Below are 18,651 nucleotides of genomic sequence, written 5' to 3'. Positions count from 1 at the left end.
CAGCCAGTTGTTCACTCATCATATTATGTATTTGTCTAGCTGTATGCTAGACCTTTTGTCCAGAAGGATACCATGAGAAACAGTATTGAAAGCTTTACTGAAATCCAAAAACATTGCATCAGCTGGCTTCCCTTGGTCAACTGCATGGGTGACCTTGTCATAAAAGGAAGTTTGTTGAGCAGGACCTTCTCCTCATGAGTCTGTGTTGTCTGTGACCTATGACTGCGTTGTCCTTCAGGTATTTTTCAATAAATCCCTGAATAATTTTCTCCGTAATTTTACCAGGTAATGAAGTCAGACCGATAGGCTTGTAATTACCAGGGTCTTCTTTCTTGCTCTTCTTGAAAATTGGAACAACATTTGCCAGCTAGTCAACAGGGACCTCTCCAGATTCCCAAAACTGCTGAAAAATAATTGAGAAAGGTTTTGTGATGACATCAGCCAGCTCTCTGAGGCCCCTGGGATGAATTACATTGGGTCCCAACCACTTTTTTGCATGGAACTTTTATTCTTTCTAATGAGGCAATTAGGAAAGGTGGGACTTCTTGATGAGGCATTAGACATTTGAAAGAAGTTAGGCTCTAAAGGAAATTAGATATATTTTCACCATATGCCTTGGAAGTTGATCATTTCACAGATAGATTAATGCCTTTTCCAAAGGCTTTTCCAAGACTGACTGCACTGCACTGGTTTTGTAAAAATGAATGTTTCTGAAAGGCATATAGTCCTGAAGGAAACCAGGCCTCTCACATATGGCACACTCACTGCAACAGACTATTTTGAAAGTTCAGAGGGGGAAAACTGGAACTACTGAAGAAGCCTTTTAAGGCAGTTGTAACAACATCAGATTGCCATTGCTCACCACTGAGATGAGAACACTCTGTATTTCAGTGCATAGAAAATCCTGTCTGCATCAAATTCTGCTACGAAAGTGCTGTGCAAATAGAAAAAAGTCCATCTTTGCACCAAGCAATTCACAGTCCCATGATGAAACCAAGCAGTAAGGGGTACAATGAGATAAGTATTGATGCCAAACTTCTTCAGTTTTTCTTGGCATCACCTCCAAAGGAGAACTTTAGAGAGGAACATGAAGAATAAAAGAGAAGTGCATTGTATATGTTTACACAGAAGTGCAACATCTGATATTGCACAAACGTGGCCCAATGCATATCTGAGAGAGGGGGAAATAACTCAGTTATACTGTTGTTGTGGAAAAATAGTCTTGGTATTTAGTCACCTGGTTTTAAAGAAGATCGCAAGACTCTGACAGCATTTCTTCTTCAGAGGAGAAAAAGTTAGGTAGGAAGAGGCTTCAATAATTTGTGGTGATTTCTGATTTACATGGCTTATTTAGCTGACTTAGATGTTAACATTTTGTTATGGATTGCTGTTTTTTGTTGCTATTACCATGGTATGAGTCCACCACAGTAGGAGCTCTTGCCACCCAGCTCTGTTGTGCTGGGTGCCAAATAAACACAGTTAGATTTTTTTTTAAACAAATAAACAAAAAAAAAATTAGAGAGCATGGAAGACAGCAACTAAAGAGGGAACAAGACATTAATGAACATGATGGGCAGTGAAATAAGAAGAAGGACTGTGGTGGTTTTACCGTGCTGGGCAGCTAAACCCCACAACCGCTCTCTCACTCCCCCTCCTTTAGATGAGGAGGGGGAGAAGTAAAGCAAAGAACAACTCACGGGTTGAGATAAGGATAATTTAATTAAAGGGAAATAATTATAATAATTAAATAAAGACTACCATGAACTAAACAATTTAACTAAGGGGAAATAAAAGGGAAAGGGGAAAAAAGGGAGGAAAACAAACAAACAAAATAAATGAAAGCTATATGGAAGTGCAGAGGAAAGAAATTACTCTCTACTTCCCACAAATGAGCGATGATTGACCACGTCCTTGAAGCAAGGCCTCAATGCACGCAGCCGGTGTTCGAGAGGAGGACCGACGTCTTCTCAGTTTTGGTATCAGAGGAGAGTTTAAAGGATGGTACTGAAATGTGTTGTTGGTGGACTTCTGAACATGAAGTGCAGTCTGGAAGAAGGGGTAAAGGTGACTGTTGAAGATGGAGCTGGTGTCCTGTGAGTCTGAGCCCTTGGTACTGGGGGAGAGATGGAAAGGACAGTATGGATGAACTACGAGGGCTGATCATATTCAGGTATAATAAAGACAGGAAGGAAAATGGAGGGAAACAGAAAAGAGGTGACTCCATAAAATTGACAAACTGGGAGGGTGATTTTTGCAGGAACTTGATTTGTCAAAATCGGAAGCCTCTGTGTTCCTGTATCTAGCAGATGGGAGAAATGTCACAGGAGAGTTTTAAGTTGTGGGGGTGTCTATTAAACCTCCACCCAAAAAGTATTATCAGAAAAGGATTGCCTTAAGGGAGATGACTTTTAACAGTGCTTTACAGACTTCTGTTGCTAGTGACAGCAGTAACAGAATAGAAACAGCTCCAACTTCCATTCAGAGACCACTCGAGCAGCAGATATCTTTATGGGGGGACTCACAATCCCATTTTTAATTTTCATGGGTGATTCCATTGTCAACTTGACTGTGGTCAGTCTGGACAGAAGATGATAGAGGAAGACTTCTTCTTCAGAAAGAAATGTGGGAACAAACTGTGAACAGGAGAGTGTTGTACAAATTTTGCACAGAATGAATGCTAGCCAAGGGAAGAACTCTGTGTAGCTGGTCAGTGTGATCTGATTCATAGTGCTGTGGAGCAAAGGAGACATCTATACTGCCTTTAGTCTAGGCTTGATGACAGATTATATGAATTCTATAGCAGGCCTCAACAACAGGGACATACCAGAAGGAAAGCAGGCCTTTTACTACAGTCATATTCAGATATCCATCAGTCTATAATTTTTTCTCTCCACAAAGGTACATTTCCTTCAAAGTACAGTTCTATCATGCTGCTAATAATGGAATTAAATCTCTTTTATGCTTCTCATAATAAATGCACTTAACAAAGTCATAAAATCAGTACTACAAAGGAATTCCCTTTGATGATGATTGAGTTCACATTCTAAATGCCAATTTTTTTTTCCATATTCAAATAGATTTTTTTTTTTTTTCAAAAGAAAATTAGATAATGAACTTTATAGTAGCAATATGGTAGAGTACAGAATTTTAAGCACCAACAAATAAAACTCTAAGATACATCTGCTGTAAAATAAGATAACTGATTATTCCTGCACTTCCAACTAAAAACCATCAGTTTACCCCATTGTGAACTAAAAAAAGTCCAACAACTAGATGAATTTCATTTTGGTCTGAAATGAAACAAAATCAGGAATGCATAATGGAAAGACTTGCAAGTGCTCTGACTGTCAACTCTAAAAGACAGCACTGGGTGTGTAAGCATTAGAAAAGATGGCACTTCTACTTTCTTTGCTGTACTAAAGGTAAGAGGAAAACAGAAGGTAGAATTTTCTTTACATATTGTCAAATCTTGTTGTTTATGTTATACAAGGGTTTTGAGCTGGAAATGAGAACAAACCAAATTGTGCTACAACATAATTCAACACAGAGAGTAAGTGTGCTGTTTTGTACAAGGCTAAACAAATTTTATTGCATTTCCACTAGAGTGAGTGGTCCTTCCTGATGACTAGAGCAGGTATGTGAGGAATGGTGTGCTGTCTTTATGAAACAGGGAGACTTAATATCCTGTGACTACCTTTTACCCTTCTAAGAATAAATTCTTTGCTGTTCCTTGAAGACAAAATTTCCCATCATATAAAAGGATTGTTATCAATCTTGTTAATCTTGTTTTAGAGCCAGATGATGAGCTGTGGATTGGGCTGAATGACTTCAAGGTTCAGATGTATTTTGAATGGAGTGATGGGACACCTGTGACGTACACCAGGTGGCTTCGTGGAGAGCCCACGCATGCAAACAACAGGCAAGAGGACTGTGTTGTTATGAAGGGAAAGGTAAAGTCATGTTTAGCTATTGACCTAATTATCTTATTTAATCTATCTTTTGGGACTTTTTCTATGCAAGAATACAAGAGTGGGGGGTGTTGCTGTTTGAAGCAGCCCATTTTAGACTCTTTTAGGTGTTACTTTTTAGATGAAAGTTCCCTGTTCAAGGTTGTTAAAAGTTTTCCATTGTTGCTTCTTTCAGAAGCAAGTGGTGGCTTTATTTCAAGGTAAATGACCTGCAAGGTCCTGAGATTTCAGTATTTGCATGTGAGTTTTGGAAGAAACTTGTAATTACATCGTGAAGCACGTGAACATATAAATTCTTCTCTTCAGGAATCTACAAAGATGTTTTAGATGCATTTGATTTTTTTTCTTTTTTTTTATGCTTTAACTGCATATGTTGTATATAGCTACTTTAAGAAAATGCATTAGCAATCACTATTTGATGCTAAAGAAAAATGCTATCTTTAGAAGAGAAGCCTTTGTTTTCTTTTTCTATGCAAAGTAATAAAACCTGGGTCTGGGATCTAGATGGATTACATATTGTGCTTGTGTCTGCACTGCATGTGAAAAGCTGTGAGGAAAGTGTTTAGCAATGACATTAGAGGAGGCCTTTCCTCAGTGACTATGTGCCTACAGTTACAAGGCTGTATTTAAAAAGGCTTCCTTTAGGAATATAGCAATGATCAGTATCTAGGTGTACTGTAGGAACTGAAATAATCATCTGGTATAAAAGTCAATCAGTGCGATGTTGCAAAACAATATTTTTCCTCTTAGCAATAATTAAAAATATTGAACTTAGCACCTCCTTGAGGGTTTACTTATTTTACCAGCAGAAAAAAAGAGAATTTACCCATATCAAAGGCATCTTCTTATTTAGCAAAATTAACACTTGAGGGCTGTACTTTTGGTGAGTGCACTTCAAAAAGAGAATAGCTACACTTTTTTTCCCAACTGGCCTGAAAACTATACAGAGCTTACCTCTGTGTCGGCAAGCCCATGCTCAGTAGCAAAATTAAAGAAAAAAAACTATAGTTCTTGCTTGTAGTTCCCATATTTCTCAAAATATCAAGTCTTAGAATATTCTATCATACCTAAGGAACAAATACACAAATATAGCTTGTTTTGTATTTGTATATTTTTGTATTTTTCATTGACACTGGGGGAAAAAGTCTTTTTATTTTTCAACTCTTCAGTATACTTCCTGGGAAGTACACTAATGACATAAATATATTTAATGGCAAATATCCAAAAAATCTGGAAAGACTTCAGTGTTTATTACCTCAAAATGAGAAGCTGTTTGAGAGAGTGTTGTGGTTTATCCTGGCAAGCAGCAAATTACCCCACAGCCATTTGCTCACTCCCCTCTCACATAATGGGATGGGGAAGAGAATTGGAGGAAAGAGGTAAAACTCATGGGTTTAGAGAAAGGAAGTTTAATAAGAAAGAGAAAGGTGGGAGAGAACAAAAATAAAAGAATACACAAAGCAAGTGATGCACAATGCAATTGCGTACCACCAGCTGACTGATGCAACCCCAGCCTCCTTGCAAAGAAGGGCGGTATGAGAAGCTGAAAAGTCCTTGATTTAGTATAAGCACTATTCAACAACTACTAAAATATTAGCGTGTTATCAAGATTATTTTCCTACTAACTCCAAAACATGGCACCCTACCAGCATTATGAAGAAAACTAACCTTCTCCCATTTGAAACCAGGAGAGATACTCTAGATGGAAGAAAATTGGAAGGAAAGTGAATCCAAAGGTGTGAGCATAGCAACATGGACTAGTGGACTCAAAAAACGAGACTTAATTAATTTAGGGAAATTAGGATTTTTTTTTTTTTTTTCACAAGAGGTTTAGTGCCATCAAGAGCAACAGCGGTGTGCATACATGTAGCTGATTCAGGTGTCTGCATCGTTCTGGTGCACAGACACACCGGTTCAGAAGGTGAGACTGAGTGCAGAGGGAGCCAGCCCTGTGACACTTCTGGCTGTGAGGGGCATGGAGGAGTTAGCAGGTGGAGCACTTGCAGAAGGTGAAGAAGAGACTACATCACCGTTCCAGGAAGGAATGAAGAAGAGAACTGGAATAAGAACCTTGGGAGAGCAAAACCACAGTAATTAATATCCATGAAAGAGGAAGGCCTGCATAGGCTACAACATACAAATCTCCCCAAATTGAGAAGAGCTATATGTGTTTATTGGGGTTGTTCTCTCTGGGCCAAAGTCGAGATTTACAGTTGCATTGCTGCATTAAGAATTCAGCAGGGAGAAGGAACTTAACATGCAGTTAGATGTGTCTGGAAGGTTAGGATTTGTTAGGTATTTTCGTGAAAAGTTTTGCAGTGGTTAGAAGCTGGGGTGAAGTTATAATCTTTCTAAAATTCTTCTCTGTTGCAGTAGTCGTCACGCTCTGGTGCCAAGGGTGTAAATGCGTATTTCTTCCACGACAACCAGGCCATGGTTTACATAGTAGCTGACTAAACAGATTCTTAAGGGCACAAGGATTTTTGTACTTCACTTCCTGTGTTTCCTGGGCAGTGGTTATGACAGTGTTAGACAAGTATGTAGATGCTTTGTCCAACTTACAGAATTATAGGGTCATATGACGTTCCATTCTTTCAGTATAGTTTCCATTGAATGCCATTGTTTCTTCTGAGAATCTGTAATATGGGGAGTAACAATCTTAATACTAACTTTACAAGGAATTTTTTGCATCTTCTAAGGAGTTTTTGCAATGAAGTCTTCTGTTTTCTGTTGTAACTGCATTTCTGCAATGACACAATAACATCTGTTATGTAACTGCATTTCTGCAATGACACAATAACATCTTCCTTCCAGTACCTAGAGGGTGCCTACTGGAAAGCAGGAGAGGGACTCTTTGTCAGGGAGTGTAGTGACAGGACAAAGGGTAATGGTTTTCAACTAAAAGAGGGTAGTTTTAGATTAGATATAAGGAAACATTTCTTCACTCAGAGGGTGGTGAGGCCCTGGCACAGGTTGCTCAGAGAAGCTGTGGATGCCCCATCCCTGGAGGTGTTCAAGGCCAGGCTGGATGGGGCTTTGGGCAACCTGGTCTGGTGGGAGGTGTCCCTGCCCATGGTAGGGGGTTGGAACTGGGTGATCTTTTCCAACCCAAACCATTCTATGATTCTGTGATCTCCTTTTCCTCCTACATGGTTATTAAATTAGTAGTCTTTGTAAAGATAGTGTATTGTCACCTCAAAGCATTCACCTTTCAGCAGTGTTAATAATGAAGGAAAGTGTAAGTCAGTGGCGAATCAGCCTCAGTAGAAGAATGGAGGTTGGAATGAATGGCTACTACTGAATTTACATGTAGGTTTTACTTCCTTTAAAGGTAGCAAAAAGTTGATAAATACTTAAAAGCATAGAGCACATAATTTGAAAACTGAATCCAACTTGACTGTATTGTTGTGTTCTAATGTTCAGGATGGATTTTGGGCAGACCATTCTTGTGAAAAGAAAATTGGCTACATATGTAAAAGGAAACCCATGTCAGAAGCTCCAACAGAAGAGGAAACTATTGACACGGGCTGCCAGAGAGTAAGTAAAGGAAAAGTTGTCAGAGCCGAGCAGGCTGCTAGGGATGACTAAGAGGAGAAAATAGCACGTGGATGGCTCTGCAAGGACAGAAAGACAAGAAAATGAGTTCTATTTTGTCACCTTAGAACAGTTGGCTTTCTCATTTCTATGACAGATGGGTGAGGTGATACATATTAATAAGTCTAGGCTCTGACTGTCATTTAACTCTTGATGTTCCCTCTAGATTTCCAGTGCTTCAAGCAAAATTCAAACGTGTTGTTCATGCAGTAGACTATTTTTCAGTGATTGTCATTCAGGCCTTCATAAGAAATTTGCTTGCACCAGCAGTTGCTCTTTAGCTCTACCTAAAATTTTCTTCAATATTATTCACAAAAGTAAGGGTGTGCTTGTCTTCATGCTGTTCTGGCAGTGCTCCTTACTTTGAAGAATTTGTTACCAGTGCCTAAGCAAAATAGATCCACTATGCTCTCTCTGAACTGCTCGTGGATCTACCGCTGATTTGGAAACGTTCTGTTGACACAAGTGGTTCCAAAAAACTGACCGTAACATGTTATGTCCTTTTCCCCAAAGTCTGTTCTACACAGCCACAGAGAATTCTTTGATATGAATTCCCTGTATTTGTGCAAGAGGCCCTGGGAGAAGATAAAGTGATCCTAATGCTTATGTGTGCTGTCCTTGTCTAGAGAACTAAGTGCATACTGGTAGAAAAAGAAGTCTCCTTGTTGAAAAATTTAAGACCATCTGGGAAAATTTGTGTGAATTGTAGCTGGGTCACGGCAAACTATTCTTCCATAAGCATATTCCTGAGCTAATGACATTTGAATGACAAAACGTTAGAAAAGAGTGTTAAAGGTAGTTAATAATAACCAAATGTGTTTGAGGTGCCATTCTCTTTCTGAAAAGCCAAGCTGAAATTTACTTCTCATGAGCATTTTCATGATTGCATGCTCATGTGCCAGACAGTCCAATAGTGAACACTGAAGGCCTACAACAAAGCCTCTCATGCTTTTATAGAAGTGAAAAGCACTGATTTATTAATTCATTATATACCAAAAAATATTTTATTAATCAGAACTTTAAAAACTGGTTTTGGCTATTTCCAGCCTGCCTTATCCAGTTCAATTGTTCCTTTGTCCAATGGTTAGCTGACAGTGTCATACATCACTTTTCCCCCATATTTTTTACATTTTTCATTTATTTTTGATAAGCAGTTTAGAAAAGTTATAACATATGTGATCACTTCATGTTTATTTTCACAGGGCTGGAAAAGACATGGCTTTTATTGTTACTTCATTGGAAATACATTTGTGTCATTTTCTCAAGCAAATCAAACCTGTGAAAGGCATAAGGCTTTTTTAGCAAGTGTTGAAGACAGGTATGTGAAAACGGCTTGCACGAGGGTCCCCCTGAGGATTTAACATCTAACATTATCAGAATATCAAAATAAAGATTTTGATTGGATGAAAATCTTGCTTGAGAGGACAGCTATCTGAAGATAGAGAATTTCTAAAGGTTTTTGCATATGCATTCAAATCTAGGAACTCAGTTTATAGTAAAAATAGGCAATGGCTGTAAAATCATTGCTACAGATGGTTAGAATTATTATAATATAATAGAATTATATTTTCTTTCTTTAATTGCAGTGGTTTGAGCATGGATTTACTTAAGTGTAGTACACAGAATGATTCTGAATTCTCAAAAGTTAGTTTAAATGAGCAAGAGAACATCAGTTTCACCTATCTGCTCTTCTCAGAACTGAGCTACTTTTTCAAAGTTAAAATGAGAATCCAAATGAGGATAGAAGGGCTTGGTGCCTGAAAATCCATCACAATTCCATCAGGGTTCAGAGTGTGCTAAATTTCTGAGCAGCTGATACACATTATCAGATATGGCATATTGTGAAAATGAGGTGGGGTTAAGAAACGAAGCTCACTGCACCTGCAGTTGACTCAGTGCTTTGCACTTTGTCTTACTTGCTTCATTGTAATTTAAATAGGCGTGTTCTAGCCTGAAAAATCTGTTGTGGATTGTAACTCTCTAAATGTAGGTAGCACTGCAGCTGTGTTTAAATTGTTTAACGATAATGTTGTAATTGTTTAATGATAATGTGGCTATACGTTGTTATGGGAAAGCCTTTTTAAAATTTGCTCTGAATTTGCAAAAACTGATTGTTTAAACACTGTAATAAACTATGGTAGATTTTGCCTCTTCATAGGTTTGTTTCCAACATAACTTTTCAGGTATGATCACTGCATCTAATTTAGGTTTTTTCTTAGTTTAGTAGTTTAGTATCTTACTACTCTGGCCTTCAGTTTGTTGTATTTCCCTAGTAGTGCTGAGACTTCTTGTCTGGTTTTGGTTTTGTCTGTAGCAAGAATTCATTAAATTCAATGGTACCAGAAACTCACAGTAATATAGTAATATTCAAGTAAAGTCCTGTAAAGTTTCTTCCTTCCCATATCCTCTCCAATTTGAAGTCAGTCCACCCTTAAATCACTTTCTTTATTGAGTATCAGAAGAGAAGACAGAATATTCTGTTATTCAAACTTACAAAATAAATATTATGACTGTTTTATTTAGTTTGTTCAGGTAAATCCATCTAAAACATTCATTCAAGAAGGTACGAAGGTAATTCTGAGAAAATAAGAAACTATTAACATATTTTAAAAAATATTTTAATGGTATTAATTTAACAGTTGTGTTCTTTTGAACAGATATGAACAAGCCTATCTGACTAGCCTGGTTGGGCTGAGGACAGAAAGATACTTTTGGATTGGACTTTCGGATGTTGAAGAAAAGGGAACTTTCAAGTGGACTAATGGCGAAGCTGTCTTATTTACACACTGGAATTCTGAAATGCCTGGTAGCTATGACTCTATGCTATTTAATGAGTGCAGTGCTCAGAAAACATAGCTTGCCACTTGTTTTTTTTTTTTTTTAAAATTTCAATCCATAGCCCCTGCTTGATGGTATAATGAGCGATTGCTTTCAAATATACCTGGCTGCTCTGTCAAGCATGCAATGCTGTTGCTAACTTTCTGCATGGTGCTCAAGTGAGTTTTTAATGTGAGCTCAGAAAAAACTTTAAAGTGAGGACAAGTTCAGGTTTACTTTCATTCTGCATGTCCTACTCTAGAAGATTAATCTCTGCAGACACACTGTGCCTTGCTTGCAAGCCCTGCCTGTGCAGCATATCTCTTAGTATACTTGCTCACTGCATACATAAAGTGTCTGGTCTTAGAGAAAATGGCATTGTGGGAAAGGAAAAGAGGAAGGTTTGTGTTTAGTCTTTTTAGTTAATATCTTTTCTAGATGAGTATGATTTTCCTTATTTACTATGCTGTGTTGATGAAAACCTTGCTATTTTTTCCTGTTCTAATGAAAAAATGGGAATCAATTGGGGATGTCCTCAATGTATATAAATATCTAAGGGGTGGGGGACAGAGGGATGTAGCCAACCTCTTCTCAGTGGTTTGTGGGGATAGGACAAGGGGCAATGGCTGCAAGTTAGAGCACAGGAAGTTGTGCACTGACATGCGAAAGAACTTCTTCACGGTGAGGGTGACGGAGCATTGGAACAGGCTGCCCAGGGAGGTTGTGGAGTCTCCTTCTCTGGAGATATTCAAGGCTTGTCTGGACGCCTACCTGGGTAGCCTGCTCTGAGGAACCTGCTTTGGCAGGGGGGTTGGACCCAATGATCTTTTGAGGTCCATTCCAACCCCTACAGTTCTGTGATTCTGTGATTCTGTGAATGGGAAGCCTTTTTGTCTCTGACATGGTTACATCAGAAAGAGGACGGTGTCTAGCATTCAAGATTCTGGTGTGTTGTATTTGGCTTTCAGGAGATCCTCTGATCCTCAGTAATTGAAGTGCCTTAAATGCTGATTTAAATGTGTCAGGTGGAGTGCTAAGGATACATGGACTGTGAAGCCAACAGTAGGTCTGCACATAGCCAGCTTATTTTTGAAAATCATTGTCAAATGAGACAAATCTGAGAAAATAACTCTAAATATATCTTCAGTTTTAGAGGAGAATTAGTAGTATTGGGGAGAATTAGTAGAATTGCAGGTTATAATGTTGCTTGGAGGCTGATGTGATTTGATGTGAGATATGATTCCATATCTCACATATGGGTGAACAACAGATTTTTATTTTATTTACTTTTTTTTTTATTATTATTTTTGTTGTTTTCATGAATTTAAAGCATTTTTATCTCTGTACAGACAAAGACTTAATTTCCATCATCACAGAATATGAAGTTTTCTAAGTTTGCAATGACCCCTGAAATGCTACTTTTATGCATTCCTGTTTATAAACAGGAAGAAAGCCAGGCTGTGTTGCCATGAGAACTGGAATTGCAGGTGGATTATGGGATGTAATAAAATGTGAAGAAAAGGCAAAATTCTTATGTAAAGTGTGGGCAGAGGGAGTGACACCACCACCTGTTCCTACAACTACTCCTGTTCCCAGGTGTCCAGAAGGCTGGGACTCAAACAATCGTATCAACTTCTGTTTCAAAGTAAGTATGTTGCTTAGTTCTGAGTTAAGGTAGTTTCTATTTGCTGTGCTTATATGCAATAAAAAATGTTTTACAGAAGACTTGCTGTTTCATAAGCATATTTATGGATTGTATGTGGAGGTCTTGTTCCCTTTTATTAAAATGCTTATGGCTTTGTTTACTCCTCTGAAGTCTGATCTTGAGGTCTGATCTTCTGAGCTTAATTTCCCATCCCTTGTCTGTTAAGATTGAAAGTACCTTTCTCTGTGTGTTGTCTTGGAGCAGATACTGCTGTCAGCAATGCAGTCTGCTAACTTGCCTCAAAGACACTCATGTGAAACCTGTTTTTCACACAGATGAATGCTCATTAACCTTATATTCCAAGTTTCTGTAATCCCCACAGAACAAGTTAATTGTAAATGAATTACTTTTGTGTTGCTGGTGTTTCTTTTTCTTGTGATCTGTATGGCCTACTATATCTGATTGCAAAACATGCTCTCTTTAGCCTTTTTCAAAAGGAGAGCAAAAGAAAACATGGCTTGAATCTCAACAGTTTTGTCGAAGTATAGGAGGAGATCTGGCCTCCATTAATGGTAAAGAAGAACAGTACGTGATATGGCGTTCTATTGCGTGAGTATCTGTTGCATGGTCATCCATCCGCTTCAATTACCCTTTTGATCTTTCTGAAATATTTCATTTTAGGTCTGCATTTTTACTTTAGTACATGTATAAGGTAGTCTTGATTTATTATCAGCACCTGCATCAAACACACAGCAAAAAAGCAGAGCTGATGAAATAGCCGTTGTAGTATGACTAGTGGCAGTCACCCCAGAAGCTAATGCTATTGTGAGATACCTCGCTGAGACAACATTTATGATCAGATATGAAAATATTTCCTGTGGATTTGTGAATATTATAAAATTACCTCAGATGCCTGTTGGTTTAGCATAAGCAAATGTACAAATAGGGAAACGGTCATGATATAAATCTGGTCAATGTTTTGTTTCATTATTTTCTGAACAAATCAGGAAGCACAGGTAACTTCAGATTCATTTTTTTTTTTCCATAGACAGAATGTAAATAAAGTTTATAGGTCCCTGAATTGTAAATAATAATAATAATAATAAAATAAAAAATAGGTGAAAGATTTCTGAATGTGTTCAAGAACTGTTAAAAAGATAACACTTGTGATATGACCTGAAGAGGCTGGGCTCAATGAGCACATACATGTGCTGACAAGTGTGTCTAGAAAGCATGACTGAAACATGACAGCCTTGTAAAATATTGCAACCATACTAGAATCACAGCTATGTACTTCTGGAAAGGAAGAAGTCTCAGATGCTGCATTACCATATATTGACTCAATAAATTCTGATAAATCAGTAAAGTGTGTCTGCTTACAAGAATTCGTTTAAGATGATTTTTATTTTATTTTATTTTATTTTTTTTTAATGCAGTTCAACTGCAGCAAGTATTTTTCAGCTTGGATACTGTAAATGCCTTTAAAGAGAAAATGAGAAACAGTAGACATTGGACTATTAGAGAAAAGTAATAAACAACCTTATCAGATTTTCAGCAGTTGGATTGGTTTGACACTTTCTGAATAAAGTCTTGGCCAGTGTTTCAATTTATCTGAGTTAATGTACAGTGCTAAGAGCTAGAAATAGTTGTATTTTCATTGTTGTCTTCCCTCGTTATTGTTTCCAAGAGTTTTAAGGATTTTTACAGAAGTTTATCAGCTGTTGTGGATGATAGATTTTAAAAATATTGTAATGCTCTTATTAGCTTTGTTTTTATGTTTAAACTTCTTATAATTTGGATATTTATTATTTTTCTTTTTGTTTAGGAACAATGGTTATTACCACCAGCATTTCTGGATGGGTTTATATTATTTGAATCCTGATGATGGCTTTGTTTGGAGCGATGGATCTCCAGTGAGTGGTTTAATTATTCACAGGTGTTATTTTGCATTCCCCATGTTTCTCAACTGTGTGTGTTGTAGACGTCTGTGTGTAATTTTATGTTTAATCATAATCCTCTCTTGTGTCATGATCTCTTTAGGAAAGCTTATGAATAACAATTTCATGGCTTGATTTTTTTGTCTAAAAGTACTGACTTTCTTTTTATAAGAAAATGTGCATTAAATTATTGAGAAAGTTAAATTCATGTAGATGGAAAAAAGTGTATATACATATATATAATTAAGTATATTGAGTAAATATAGTTTATTATCAATATATGTATACTTCAGTAAAATAGTTCATCATTAGTATTTCTCTTCTTTGCTAATTAGCTCTTGATCTGAAATGACCTTCATTCCATGGAGCTGAAGGCAATTTCTTATGCCAGTGTAGAAAACTGTAGAAACAAAAGTGATTCTAGAGATGTGATTGCATCTCATTCAAGGTTGGTCAAAATGTATTGATGGAATTTTACCATAGAGAAAAATGAAATTGGTATTCATGCAGGAAAATTAGAATATCAGTATTTTTATGAGTAAAATTCCAACATTTTTGTTGTGTCTCAGCAATGTCCTACTATTTTACTTGTATAGGATATGTAATTAATTTAATAGCAAAATGTAGCATCATCATTGTTGTTAGATGAATTTTACAGAATTTATATCCTGAAAAAAGATTTCAATATTCTTCCAAGTGTGAAAAGAAACAAGTTATCTAAGCTGTGGTCCAGTTGAAATCTGAAAACAAATTTGAAATGTCAGCATTTGCAGGGGAAGTTCTGGTTTCCTTCTGTCTCATAGACTGACAGTAGGAACAGATTTTAGGTGTCTGTTTGATGCCATATCTTTCCCCTCTCTCTTGCTGTACAACAGAATCCTCACAAAACCTTTTCTTTTATAGGTGAGGTATGAAAACTGGGGCTTTGGAGAACCCAATAATTATCAAGGAATTGAACTTTGTGCAGAGATCAGTGGCGATTCCAGCATGCTTTGGAATGACAGGCACTGTGATTATCTATATGGATGGATTTGCCAGATAAGAAAAGGTATTATTGCTTCCTTATGCATATTATTATAATAAGAAAAGATTCTTGGTTGATATTTTTTTTTCCATAACTTTGAGAAACAAAAGCTTTCAAAACGTGTTTCTCAGAATGGTTCCCTGTGGAAGGTGAAATATGAAAGTGGCACAAGGATTTACCTGTCTTCAATGCATCTGAAGATAGAGTCCCTGTGGCACCCTGCTGGGAATTCTCACAGATCTTTCTCTGTGATTTCAGAAAGAACAATGTGATTCCTCAAAAATAGGAAATGTTACTTTGAATATTAATGCTTACATCTCAATTCATACTTACTCCAACAAATGGTATTTTGGATTCTTTTTTTCATGAGTTGAGCTTCAAGTTAGAAAAAAATGGTTCCCAAATCAGTTCACATACTTGAATTTTCATGTGTGAAAACTCCCTCCTTTACTTGGCTTACATACTTGGCTTTGGTCAGATAATTGAATCTATAATTGCAAGATGCAGCCTGATTTGGGGATATTTTATTTTACTTTGGCTGGGTTTTATATTCCTTTGTTGGTTTCTTGCAAAGTCTTCTTGAAATCAAATTTTGGATTCTTTTAATTTTCTGAAAACAAGACAAAATTTGTAATTTAGGGAAATTCTGAGTTCCACAAACAGCACATCTAACTACCTTTGAGTATTTTGGAAAATGCTTAGTTAAGCTTTTTGCCACATTCATGTACTGTGAGGGCAGGGTGCAAAATAAATATGCCTCACTGGGCTATGGACAACAAACTAACAGATCTGCTTTATGTTGGTAAAAGGATTTCTTGGACAGGGAATATTTTATTAAGTGCCAATATCTGTAAGACTCTTTTTACTACAAAGTAAATTGGTAAACCTATAAAGTGAGAGATGTCCTGTTTTAGAAATTGTTTTCCTTAGATGCTGATGACCTCCATGATGCTATCTCTACCATGCCATAACCAAAACAATTAGGGGAATTCTTTAGCATGACATCTTCTTGCTAGAAAGAACCAGTTAATTTCTTGGGAGCATATCTTTTTCCAGTAGGATTTTTTCTATGGAATTTTTTAAGAAGCTCTTTCTTCTCAGAGAAATGGCACCATGGAAGAAGATAACCCAGCTTCATTCCTGCTATCTCTGGTTTAATCCAGAATCCTTGTATACAAGACCTGGGGAAAGGAGGGAGGGGAAGATACAGGGCAGTCTTGATAGCGTTAATGCTTTGGGACAGAAGGTTTTCAGCATCCATCAAATACCAAATATAATTACTCAAATCAGGCAAATTTCAAGGTAGTTCATAATAGCTTGTGCTTTAGGAGTATCTTATATTTAGAGCCTCAAGGAATAAGAATATGTATTTAAAAATACATGCCCAAATAAATGGCCAAAAAAAGATGTGGGCAACTTAGTTCCCTCTAGATTTTGTTAAAACCATAGCTAACACTAAAATTCGATGTCAAGAGAAAATCTTGCCTGTCAGTCATGGTAAACACTTTCTCTTACAGCAGTACTAATAAATATTTTTTTTCTTACAGGAGCAAGTGTAAAGCCTGAACCAACAGAATCTCCTGCACCCAGTAAGTGTTATTGCTTTTACTCTTTGTGTGTGTGTTGTTTAAATGCATTTTTAAAATTCTATTAATGAGAATATCTTGTACCTCAGGAGCAATATAGTTAGCTTAGTATTTATTTTACAGAGTACACAACTACTGAGGATGGATGGATTATACATGAAGACAAACATTATTATTTCAGCACAGAGAGTGTTCCTATGGAAAAAGGTCGTGAATTTTGCAAAAAGAACTTTGGAGACCTTGCCGTCATTGAGAGTGAAAGTGAAAGAAAGTTCCTCTGGCGATATGTAAGAAAAATCACTAATATTATGAAATAAATTATCCAGAACAAGTGATTGTGGTCAGAAAACCTTTTCAACCTGTTGTACTTCCTACAAGTTTTATGAAAGTGAAGTCAGTTAAATTCCAATAACATTAAGCCAGATGAAAATGAAGGACAAATCCAAGTCTTTTTTTAGATTGTTTTCTATCTGAGACAGGGTCTAGGTTGGTCTAGGATTTTTTATAGAAACAACCACAGTAAGCATTAAAGAAATCCTTATCCACATTTAAATTATACAACGTGGCAGTTACAACATGTTATCAGAGTATTATAGAATCATAGGTTTTCCTGTGTTTGAAGGGAACCAAGAAGATCATATCTGTTATATCTGGCTGTGACTGCTTATGTGTTAAGGTAAATCTTAATGTTTAATTTTAATTAATCTGTGGCTTCATTTTAGCAAGAAGTATTATAATCTTGAGCTACAGTTCTGTAACGCAGGTGAGTTAACTGAAAGTAAAGGTCAGCAGAAAAACTCAAAGTATTAAGTAGCAAATCAAAACCAGCTATTAATTTACATGCAATTCTCAGAAGACTGGCTTTTGAGCTTGTCAGTGTATCTGAGATGTAGTTACCTAGCAGCCTCTTTTTGGTCCTCAGGTTTCCCCCTTTGCCTCTTCCTATGGAATATAATTATGAGGGAAGAATCTGAGTCACAGATTATGGGCAAAGAGTTTTTAAATGATGTTTCCTAGGTGACTGGGTGTTAGTTGTTGGTTTGCTATCTTGAGACCAACTTGTTTAAATCATCAATATCCTTAAAAGTCAGATTTGAACTATTTAAATCTTTTCTTGAACTGGCTGAAAAGTGCCAGTGAGATGACACAAGAGCCTATATTAATTGATTGTAGGAGGGTTCATGTCTTGCAAGGTATTTGTCAGATGACATATGCCACAGAGGTTGTGTAAGATTTGATGATTTCACTGACTTTCAAGTAAGAAATGATGGCCAAAAACAAAACTTTTTGGCCAATGTTGACAGTTGTCTGAGGACTGTCAGCTGTGAGCTGCTTTAACTTTAGCACTGTAGCTAGAGAATATAGCAACTCATAACCCCTGTTAATAAATAGTTTATTACTCATTATTAACATAACGGATTTCTGTGATAAAAAGAGGAAGTGTATACAATTTTAATCGTTATATTCTAGATCTTGAAAAACGGCAAAGAGGATGCATATTTCATTGGTTTACAACTGAGTGTTGATCAAAAGACAAGGTAGGTCAATGAGAACCATCAAGCTTGCATTGTGCTTTGAAATCAAGAAAGAAGAAATCTACTGAGCAGAGAAAAAAAGATGAAATGCTTGTATGAAATTGTGGCCTATCAAAGTGAATGAGAATGTTCTTGTGTTTTACTCTGAATTCCCTAGGATTGGTATTTCATGCTTGATGGGTTTGCTTATGAAGGTTGTAAAAATGTATTAAATATCACAGTGCATCATTATATTTAATTGGTTTTATTTTGAATCCCACTTCTGTTGTTAGGTATACTCACCCTACTAATAATATTATTTTATATTTTTTATAGAATGAAAAAAGCTTGTTTTGAATTTTGCCCTGATCTGTTGACTGCCTTGCCCATACTCCAGTAAAATATAGCTAATATAAGGAATTAAAAAAAATAATAAAATTCTGTGTTGATACTAGTGAATTTTTTTCTTTAAGGAACGATCAAATCCTTTTATAGTCACCATAAGATGAGTGCTTAAGTGATGTAGCTGGTGTGTGTGCCTAAAGTTATAAAGGGTTCTCTGGGCA

General features: G+C 36.7%; 1 protein-coding gene across 1 annotated transcript in view; it reads left to right on the top strand.

Annotated features, from left to right (window-relative positions):
* LOC311206610 (macrophage mannose receptor 1-like) overlaps positions 1-18,651 on the top strand; it is a gene marked incomplete at both ends in the record, with an annotated part of 59,352 nt that overhangs the window by 23,046 nt on the left and 17,655 nt on the right. Inside the window, 11 exons of the mRNA XM_084282062.1 lie at positions 3,793-3,950; positions 7,392-7,505; positions 8,765-8,880; positions 10,220-10,368; positions 11,825-12,024; positions 12,509-12,633; positions 13,850-13,937; positions 14,865-15,009; positions 16,533-16,574; positions 16,695-16,858; positions 18,042-18,109. Of these exons, the coding sequence (XP_084138188.1) occupies positions 3,793-3,950; positions 7,392-7,505; positions 8,765-8,880; positions 10,220-10,368; positions 11,825-12,024; positions 12,509-12,633; positions 13,850-13,937; positions 14,865-15,009; positions 16,533-16,574; positions 16,695-16,858; positions 18,042-18,109 (1,369 nt within the window). The remainder of the gene's footprint in view (positions 1-3,792; positions 3,951-7,391; positions 7,506-8,764; positions 8,881-10,219; positions 10,369-11,824; positions 12,025-12,508; positions 12,634-13,849; positions 13,938-14,864; positions 15,010-16,532; positions 16,575-16,694; positions 16,859-18,041; positions 18,110-18,651) is intronic.

The sequence above is a fragment of the Netta rufina genome (genome assembly GCF_964035555.1).
Source record: "Netta rufina genome assembly, chromosome: 2".
In the NCBI taxonomy this organism is placed as follows: Eukaryota; Metazoa; Chordata; class Aves; order Anseriformes; family Anatidae; genus Netta; species Netta rufina.
This window is presented reverse-complemented; position numbering and strand designations above follow the sequence as displayed.